This window comes from Schistosoma haematobium, chromosome 1, assembly GCF_000699445.3.
Source record: "Schistosoma haematobium chromosome 1, whole genome shotgun sequence".
Taxonomy (NCBI): domain Eukaryota; kingdom Metazoa; phylum Platyhelminthes; class Trematoda; order Strigeidida; family Schistosomatidae; genus Schistosoma; species Schistosoma haematobium.
Genome location: NC_067196.1, coordinates 49,138,633 through 49,149,339, shown reverse-complemented (window position 1 = coordinate 49,149,339; position 10,707 = coordinate 49,138,633). Strand labels below are relative to the sequence as shown.

At 37.4% G+C, this 10,707-nt stretch overlaps 1 protein-coding gene across 1 annotated transcript; it reads right to left on the bottom strand.

Moving 5' to 3' along the window:
• Window positions 1-399: 399 nt before the first annotated feature.
• PLK1 (Serine/threonine-protein kinase plk1) lies at window positions 400-9,576 on the bottom strand. Its single transcript, XM_051208928.1, has 7 exons — window positions 9,298-9,576; window positions 9,040-9,264; window positions 8,691-9,004; window positions 8,238-8,655; window positions 7,859-8,200; window positions 4,625-4,741; window positions 400-2,460 (listed from the first exon to the last, which is right to left on the bottom strand). Exons 1-7 carry the CDS (start codon window positions 9,394-9,396, stop codon window positions 2,119-2,121), a joined length of 1,857 nt encoding a protein of 618 aa, XP_051074333.1. The 5' UTR covers window positions 9,397-9,576; the 3' UTR covers window positions 400-2,118.
• Between the last annotated feature and the right edge of the window lie 1,131 nt (window positions 9,577-10,707).

Sequence of the window (10,707 nt, the reverse complement as noted above, 5' to 3'; positions counted from 1 at the left end):
ACCTCAATTTAAGAAAAACTGATCATGCTGAAACACAACTGAATATGAAAATTAGCGCTTCTACCACAAAAACAAGTCCCAGAACACGGATTTTTTCAGAAATCAGTCTTTTCCTTCTGTTTAGTGTAATAACACTTAAAATTGTAATGTCAGATGGCATATTTCTTCTATACGAAATGAGATACTTAAATTTTACAGAAAACGTAGATAAATCAAACGGTACCTACGCCAAAAATGAAGTTCTAATCAATACTCTCTTCATAGTTTTTTACAGTGAATTTAATTTAGAAACATATTTTAAGACATATATATATATTGGATATATTCGGGTCAATGATGTTAAGCATGACATAATGGATTTTCGAAATGTTTAATTATCGCTTAGTTGAGTAAAATATGATAGAACCAATATGGTATTCTGAAATCCCCATAACCATTAAAATTCTTTACTATGTACATTTGATTATCATATAGGAGTCTTGAATATTGCAGTAACAATATGCTGCGTTTCTAATTCATATGATAACTTCCCGATCTTACTTAGTCACCAGGTACATGATTACGCAGTTAATTTCAAGGCGTAATCTGAACAGTACGGCTTGAAATACCAACTTCCTACTCCTACTGAAACGAAGCGAGTTGTAAGCCAGTCGATAGCTCACACCATAGAGCTGCAGCTCCGATTTATCATGGAACTACCAAGTTTATAAAGTAAATCAGTTACAAAGTGATTCACAAATCTTTTTTCAGTTTCAACCGGTAAGTCGCTGGTGCAAACTACGCTCCAACTCGTTAGGATACTATTTCAAGCATTTATAGAAAATGATGACTCAAAGTTGAGTACACAAAATGTGTACTTTGCAAGTTATATGATCTTTTGTTAGCCTGGTGATTAAATGCTTCTGAATTGCTGCATCCATTATCACCGGTTACTTTGATCAACATTGTCCTCATTCCTTAGTTATATATACCTAAGATGGCAGCTAAATTGAAGTAGCAGCATACACAGATAAGTTTCGTAGCTACGAAAACTTATCACAAAGATCAACGTTGAAAGAACAGCTACTGCCTCAGTGATCAGTAATTATTTGAAGAGAAAGCAATAATAAACTAGTTCAGCATTGTGTAACTATCACAACTACCGAGAGTGTTTATATAGACGTGAGGTACGTATAGATCGGTAATCCTGTTATCATTTCTGGTGACCGAATGATCATTAAACTAACTAGCAACAACCTATTGGAGACGAAATTCAACTTGCATAAAGCATACTATTGTGTTGATTAGACACAATTAATTTCAAAATATATCCCACGAACTAAAACCTTCAGCATCCTACTTCGTTATTGATGCTCGTTCTTTTAGTTTTCTCAACACTACGAACGTGATTTACTCTCTTGTACTCACGTTGTAAAGTTCAAAACTAATTATGACTTAAGAATCAATCGAGAGTAAAGCAATATTTACACTGAGAAACTATGAAGCCTCATATTACGTTTTACAAAAGTTGTAAGTTGAACAGAGTAAGAACTTTGCCAGAACAGTGCATAACGTTTAGATTTTCAGTAACTTATTCATGAAAGCCTTTACAAAGAAGCTCTATATGAGATAGTCTGCAACTTTATACGTCAGATGATTAGATGTATACTTGCGAAACGCCCGTGCCTTATAAAATTCGCCATATACTAATTAAAGGTATTATTAAACAATGTTAGAAAGGTCAAAATGAAGACATGAATGTGAAACTTCCCCGCATATACCATTTTTGACAAATTTCATAGTCGAAAAAGATGAATAAGCGTATCCATTCACTAGGAAATGCTTTACAATAAATTTAGATTTCACAGATCAACATGTAAGTTACAGAGACATGAAGAAATCTAGATATTGATACTACTTTTAAAATTCCGATGGATCGGTGTGAATTAACAATTTCGTAGTGTTGTGGACAACCATGGATGAAATCAGGAGTGCAATCAAAGTGTACAAAATTTCTATCAGAAAAATGTGACTAAATTAAATCAGATTCACTTTGAAAGAGGTAATGCTAAGTATAAACGACAATGACATTGTGAATTCAGTCTGAAGAATAAAAACGGACAGAAAATAAAACGGAAACTATTGATTAGTCGGTCGAGTTATTTTCTTAGTCGCTGCTCCAGTCCCAGTCGCATTTGTTTTCTGTACATCCGCTGAAACTGGTTTGTTGGACTTCCCATTATCTACAGTCATTTTTGTATTGGGATCATTTAAATTGGAGGAGATTGTTCCGCATTTTGGGATGAGACGCTCTATCATTTCTTGTGCGTATCTCAATCTGTTTGCTAAGTCCTTACTTAAACCGAATTCCCGTAGATGTTTGAAGCGGTACGTTCTGAACTCCCTGTTGGCATCGATATAAGTTACGGCACGCATTAAGGGACATAGAATGATTTTTGCATGATCATCAAAGAAGTTTATCTAAAAGACAGTGTGTAAAATAAAGTAATGTTAGCTTTAAGAAAAAATCCTAACGACTTTGACGATGACGAAGATATAAGACAATAGAAAATTACAACTCCTGAAGCTTTTTAGATAAAACATAACTATCTTTCACAATGCGTACGACACATTGGTGTTAAACATAAACCGATAAAATCTATGGAAATCGATGGATATAGCAAACTGTAGCCTGTTCTAAATGAATGTCTTGATTGTGTTGGGAAATTCCTTTCTTAACGAAATTTGACCAAAAAGTGTTACATGGTTTTTTGTTTATCATACGTGGAGTCCTGAACTTTAATCCATCGAATTTTATTCTCACCCAATGACCTACAAAATCACTTTAAAAACTGCATAAATTTCTGCTAAAATGATTACCCGTATTACTGAATCACAAACCCGATTTATCTGACGATTGATAATATATAGTAGTTCAAGATAGATAAATTTTGGGTTGGAAGTTCATCTGAATTAGTCAGTCGAAGTATACTGCAATTGTATCCCCAATCTATTTTACTTTGGGCATCCGAATATTAATATACTTTACAAAGAGAGGGTAGTAAAGTGACATGTATTTCATAAACGTGATGACACTCAAAAGATATTCTGTTTCCAATTTATGAATTACTCCTATGCACACATTATATGTATTATTATCCATTCTCTTTTTAGGCTGATCTCATTAATTAGCAGATTACATTAATAAGTGTAACGATGTTTAGAAGATTGGCGAATGAAAATATGACCAATGCATCCACCACCTAAACGAAAACTTAAATGGTCTTCGCGAGTCATGTTTTCAAGTATTCCACGAGTGTTTAAAAGTGTATCCAAAATTTCATATGCTACTTGCAGCAAACTTACAACCCGTTAATTGCACGATTTATATACAGCTTTACAAAAGATGTGTGCAACGATCGCTTGATTTCAGGACGGTCAAAGCTCTCATTTGCATACTATATTTAAGATAAATCATTTGTAAACTAATATATAAAATTGAACGAAAATTTCTGAAGTTTGTCATCCCACAATAGTTCTTGTCCGCAGAACCTAACTTTTTAAGCGCCTCCAAACAACAAACCATGTTCTGAGTACCTGAATAGGCCAATATAACTTTCCTTTATTCATGTCATAAACTGACAGTCTCTGATTTTTCTTTTGTTCATCTAAATCACCTGCAAATAATTGAACGACTAACATGTTAGCCCACTTCGGTCACCTACCACCGTGAGACTATGTATGCTAACGTTTCTTGCATTAAATATTCAGGTCAGAGCCTCAGAGTGTCTATATTAAAGTATACACTATCGTGAGGGTTAGCATGCAATATTACAACATTTACAATGATAAGTGATGAGGAAACAGATTTTAAACTGAGGATCACAAGGTGGTCAAAGAACTTTTCAATGAGTTTTTACACAATGCAATGAAAATGTGTTATGGCAACCAATCTGTGATTGAATTGAACCACTTAATTTGAAAACATAACTAAATTAAAAAGAAAATATCTCCAGTTTTCACTTTTCTCCTGATAAATTTAGGCAAAGCGAGAATAAAAATATTACCAAGATAGGAAGAAATTCACTCAAGAACCCTGGTTACAACCAGACACAATTAATTCATTTAATTCCCCAAATAACGTCTTTGCACTGGCTATGCTCTCAACTGGTCATACTATTGTATAAGTCACATAACTTCCAATCATACTTGTATCTAATTGGCTTGCTACTGAACTGCTGTTGTGAATATAGTAAAGTAGTGATCCATTTGGTTAGAGAATTCGACTTACATTAGATTATAGCCTCAAGAGGATTTCAGCAGGATTCCCGCAAAATACAAGACTTGATAACTTCACAAAGAACCACTATTTCGTCACCTTTCATCACGTCGTGCTGGTAGGGTATGGCAACTTTTATTCCAGGGTGTACGTTGATGATGGCTGACCGACTAGTTAACTAACTTTCTATCAAGCTCAAAAATATTTATGTATAACTCTCTACAATCCCTAACTCAAAGCAGGTACTTTGATATAATAACAATGTACATACTAATAAATTATGCAAACATGTTAGGATGATCATTCTATCAAAAATAAAAACTTTGTCTCATGTTATTTATTGATATTAGAGATATTTAAACTCACTTGCAACGTTCCATTGCTTAAATGCAGTACAATAGCTGAGCGTGTTCTAAACCATCGGCGAAGAAAGGGTAGACGAGTCATGGCATCAGTGTCCGGTCGCGCAATATTCTCACCAGCCTGGGTTAATTTAGAAGCACATCAAAATGATTGGATTAACCAAAACTAATAACTACGCATAGTGTAAACCAGTCCTTATGACTGAAAAGTTTTAAAAAACGTGGTTTAAGAAATGAATGTACACCACAGTTTATTTCGAACAGAAAATAAGACGAAATCAACCCGTTTGGTAACTAATAGTAAGCATTATCAAATTATCTTATAATGCAATACACTTTTAACCACGCAGTGGGGTGAATTTAGGGTTCACTGTGTTTGATCTCTAACTACAAGATATGTATGACAGAAATCAGAGTTAATAAACTAGGTATCAATGGAACATGTGCAGAGTTTAAGTAAGATTTTTCATCAAGAACTAATCATGGAAGTCGAAATTTGAAGATCATGTATTAAGTAACTGAGGAATCGAGGTTTTCGGGAAAATATTGCTAGTGTTTTCCTGAAAACCAAATGACAAATTAAACATTTTGACAAATCAATATTTCAAGCAGCTTAACATGTACGCAGAAAGAAAGGCATTTGGTACATGATAAAGAATGATGAAATTGTTTTAATCCCTTAATTTCCGTATTGTAGGACAAGATAATTATGGCCCTGTACCCTGAATAATTATGATGCGGATGCCCTGCTCCTGAAAGTAACCAACTTGCATTTTAGATTGAAGCGAATGAGGTATATTATTCATGACTATCTTATATGAGCATCTAAGTGCCATATAAATTGACTGAAAATCTGAAGGGAGGAAGACGGAACTATTATGTCAGTCAGTCAGTTGCAATGTAGAACCTAGTACGTATCTACATCGGTTCAAGTTGCCGTACAACATTAGCACAGAGATGAAATTCTTAGAACAAATATTCGAGTAATGGAGGTAATAACAGCATCAGTGTTAATAAAAAAAAACAGTCATCGAAGACGCGATTCAAAAAATATAATTAGTAAAATAACATTATAAGGAACTAAAAAGTTTAGAATCTGGAGGAAGACAAAGAGCGAGTCCATTGCAAACAATTTTGAGCCATGTCATTTAAGATCTCTAAGTATTGTTTACTGTAATTACGCGAACTTCAACCACGTAGCTTAGACCTGCTAACATGTTTGGATCCAAATGTTAATAACTTCATGGGTTGGTGCCACGTCCTGGCTTGATCACCCTTAGCTTTCTTCTAGCCTACTCCTACACCAGATAGCATCGCCCATCGAGCTAGGCGGTGGTTGAATATACGTAACGCATGTCTTAACCACCTCAGCTGATAAATGTTTTCTGCTTCATCAACCGATTTCCCATCTTTACCTAGTATCGTATCCCTAATCTAGGCATTGCTCATTCGGTGGTTCCCAAAATAAACGAGCAATGCTTCGAAAATACCTATGATCGAATACTAGTAACCTACGAATTTCCTGTTATTATTGGCCATGTTTTACACCCATAAAGTAGAGCATAGCGAACTGCTGAGCAGTAAACTTGTCGTTTAGTTGACACATGGATATCTCACATATACCACAAGTGACGTAAGTTGAGGAGACCCCAAATCTGTGCCGAGACTTCGTCAGACATCGTACCATCAGTACTGATGAGAATACCCAAGATAAGTGGAGCGATCGATGCATTCAACTACTCCACTCCCTATTATTAATTCAGGTGCGGACGTAAGCCAAATTTGAATTAAAAATTAGAATTTGGAGGGAGGGAATCGCATCCGAAAAATGCTTTTATTGTTTCTCAAGATGGTCAGAAAACTGCGTTTTGTCAGTGTCTTTATCAAACAGAACTACAACATTTGCGTAGAAAGGTGAGTCTGTTCCCTAGAAAAACGACAATAGATATACAACCAAGTTATTGTCCAGAAAGTATAGGTCTGAGTGGACATATTATGAACAAATAACCTGACGAATTCAATTAGCAATCCGATAACTCGTCAGGTAACTAGTGTGAATAAAGAAACTTGTAAACTAAAAATCAACCGGCAGATACAATTAGGGACATGAAAGAAAATCTCTAGTCGAGTAATACTAAAAGCTGGTAAGTATAGAGATAAACTACTATTCGATGGAGAGGTAATGTTTAAAAAACTTCCAAGGAACCAATAAACTACCAAATTTAGTTAGACACCGATAAATTATTTGTTACTGGACGTTCATCATTTGATGAAACTGCAGCACCTATTCATCCAATGTTTGAAAAAAACCTAAAATAAAGTTCTGTGGATAACCAAACAAGAGGTGTTTGTGTACTCAACTTTGGGTCATCGGTTTTATTAAGTTAATACAGTCCGACCGAGCAACATAATGGCTGAAATCTTTCAACCACTGATCGCACGATCTTATTTGTTTTATTTAAACATAAACTGGTACAAAGGGGTAACTAAAATATATATGCACCACACAAAGTAGTTATTATTTAATGTGTGCGGGTTGGGACATTGTCTGAATACCCAGCCCGAAACGTGGTCTTCTTATGAGACCACCTATCGAGTCTTTGACTTGGAGATCTAATCCAAAGGTTGGTGGGGCAACTTTTGTAGGTGCGACCCCACGATGACCAAGGGTAGGTTCATACGCCATTTGTTCTCTACGGACCCTATGTAAACCGCTAGTTCGGAATAAGAATTTTCTAACTCCCCCAGATGGGTTCTCCGTAACCGCTAACCGAGTTTAAGCGTCGAATATGCGCCTTTCGTTCCCCCGATCTCGTAACCACCCTCGCTACGAGACAGTGAGGACTTCTCTGAGAATGGCTATATAAGCGTGGCCGTATGAGAATTTCGAGTGGACCCTCTACACCCTCGGCTGTACCAGGGCATTTGAGAGGGCACAGAGCAATGGACGCAGGGAAACCCCGAAACATGAACTAGTGAATACATTTTGTCTGTGTATGTAGCTTCGGACGGTAATTTCCTGGGGAAAACAAAATGCAACATAGTGTAATGAATCAAGATGAGAAATACGTACCTTCCATACAAAAAAAATTTACTCCACCGGCATATCATACTAAAAGCCAGTAATTACTTAACTCAAAAATATTATACTAACATCCTATGGAAAATGTGTACTCAACTAAGTTACAGTCCAATATAAACGGGTACAAGTGACGAAACGAGCACACCAAAAGCTTACCTTAAGAAGATTCTGGTGCATATAGGCTTTAAAGCATGTGAGAAGCGTCACTTTTTTTGACAGATATTCCGGATGCTTTGACAGAGTAAACAAACGTTCAGTCCCATGTTCGTCGATGTACTGAAGATTCTGTTCATTGGTTGTTAAAAGGAGTCTTGTCACGTCATTGAATACGACACCATATGAGTTATCACACAATTGATATCCCAAACCATATTTATCTGAATAATCAACCCATTTGCTGACCCAGTATATTGGACAGGCTGCTGGAACTTCACTTTCTTCCATTGCTTTTGGTGATGAATCGTCAAATTCCTTGGGTTCCTCTAATACACGACCTAACTGAAAAGCACTAGATTTTTGAAAATGTATGACTCACTTTGTGCTTAAGTAACCCAAGCCAGCAGTCATCCGGCTGAACGGCTTTATCAACTGCAGCACCGCCAACGTTACCAAGGGCACCACCACCACTGGTAATAGGAACATCCTCAACGGGATTGATGTCAGACAATGGGCGACGTCCGGTTTGTGGTCGATGCATAGTATCAAATCTGGGGCATGTTGAAAGACAACTTACAGGAAGACCACTAGGTGTAAAGTCTTTAAAGAAATCATGATCGAGTACATTGAACATATTTGGTCTTCTTTCTGGATCGGCATGTAAGAGTGAGCGGATGAGCATTGAGGCATTCGTTGACACACGAATCGGAATGCGGTACTCATTTTGCTTAATGCGTGCATACGTTTCTTCCAGTTTGGTAGTTTCGAAAGGGGGACTCCCTACTAGAAGAGTATAACTAAATAAATAAAAATAAAAGCAAAAACTACATACAGTATACAACCAAGAGACCATGAGTCTACTTCGAAGCTGTGTCCGCCTTTACTTAAAATTTCGGGAGCAATATAGTTGGGAGTACCACACAACGTTTTTTTCTTCTCACCCTCATGACTGATTCTCGAGGCAAGCCCGAAATCCCCTATTTTGATTTTCAGGTTGTCGTCGAGGAAAAGGTTGGCCAGCTTAAGATCTCTATGCATGACCTTATTTTGATGAAGGTATTGACAGCCATGGACAATTTGTTTCATAAAATACCTGGCCTCTGGTTCAGTGACGTACTTCCTACGCTTGTGTAGTTCTAAAAGCGACTATTTCAATGACTTAAATGATGTGATAACCTTACTCTGCGGTTACAAAGTTCAAGCAAAATGTATATGAATTCACTATCCTCGAAGTTTCCATAGAATCTAACAACATTTTCATGTTTTAGAGAACGATGGATACTGATCTCCTGGCGCATTTTCTCTTTTTGGGAGTCTTTGACCAAGGCTGACTTGTTAATAACTTTACCGGCGTACTTTTCACCTGTTTTTCGATCAATAAGTTCATAGCATTTTGCGAATCCTCCCTGAAAACACAATGCCTAAAAATCAATAAATACCTTTCCCAAAAACCTTCCGCGGAGAAACTCCCGTTTTTTTGTAACATCTACTATAACCTCAGGAGGATCTTTTGGCTTGGTCGAGTCGTTCGTAGCCATCACATATAGCCCGGCACCAGCGAAGTCAAAGTCACAATACCGCGCTCCGTAAGTGTACAGAGTTTATGAGCAACACAACAAAGTCAGTGTCCAACGTTCATCAAGCTTTCAGTTTCAGTTTGGGAAGGACAGGAGGCTTGATGGCCTGTGTTAGTCCTGGCAACGATGGTCTCTCAGTTGATACAACTTTCTTTTCAAAGAGTCGACGGATGATGCCTCAAACACTCGTTGATGATTCGATGGGAAAGTCGATAGTCAGCTGACAATTAGTTTGTTCTAGGCTTGTGAACATTTTGGAGTGTCCTCGTAAATTCTCTGTTTTGAAAGATAGGAAAAACTAGGGCATATCATGTGCAAATTTATCACTAGGCAATTTGAAAACTGTAGTCAAGTCACCTCTAGTCCTTCGATATGACAACGAGAATAGGTCTAGCTTGCCCGATCGAGCATCACACTGAGGCTTCGCTATTCCGGGAATCAGCTTAGTCGCTGTTCTCTGAATCTTTCCCAAAGGCTCACTGTCTTTTTTAAGCAGAGGCTAGCCGCTTGTATGCAGCACTCAAGTTTAGGATGCACGAACACTGTATACAAAGTCAAAAATGCTTTAGCATCGACGTGAATAAAGGTCCTACGTATTGACCATGAAGTTCTAAAACTTTTGTCGGCTATTGTACGGCAGTGTGCGGCAGTCTTCAAGTCTTGACTAACGATGACTCCTAAGTCATTGTGTGTCTGGACAACGGGTAGCTCAGTGTTATTCATCGTGTATGTATCTGTACCTTAATGACTGATATGCATCACAATACACTTGGAAGTAATAATCGGCAACTGCCAGGTTAGAGACCATTCAGATAATTTTCTCAGGTCATTTTGGAGTTCTAAGCTGTCACCCTCACATCGTATCGCTTTCCATATCTTGACATCGTCAGGATGTAGCAAGGCCGATGATGATAGTAGATGAGGAAGGTCATTTACATACAAGGGGAATAGCACTGGCCCCAAAACTGTACCCTGGAGCACAACACTAAGTACAGTTTCCCAGTTAGACAACTATGAGTTCACCTGCACCCTTTGTTGGCGCCCAACTTGGAAGTGTTTTATCCACATCAATAGATTTCCTCCAACTCCAACATTTTTAACTTATATAACAGCCGGTTGTGTGGAACTTTGTCAAAAGCTTTGCTGAAGTCAATGTAGGCTACGTCTACAGGTAACATTTGGTCCTGAAGAGCGCACCAGCTTTCACGAGCGACCGATAAGTTAATGAGACAGAAATAACTTATTCTGAAACCGTGCTGTTTCTCCGAAAGG

Coding starts and splice junctions, on each gene's coding strand:
- PLK1 (XM_051208928.1), bottom strand. CDS start 9,396: ATGGCTACGAACGACTCGACCAAGCCAAAAGATCCTCCTGAGGTTATA. Junction 9,005..9,039: donor TTGAACTTTGTAACCGCAGA/GTAAGGTTATCA, acceptor TCATTGAAATAG/TCGCTTTTAGAACTACACAA. Junction 4,742..7,858: donor TGCACCAGAATCTTCTTAAG/GTAAGCTTTTGG, acceptor AAATTAACCCAG/GCTGGTGAGAATATTGCGCG.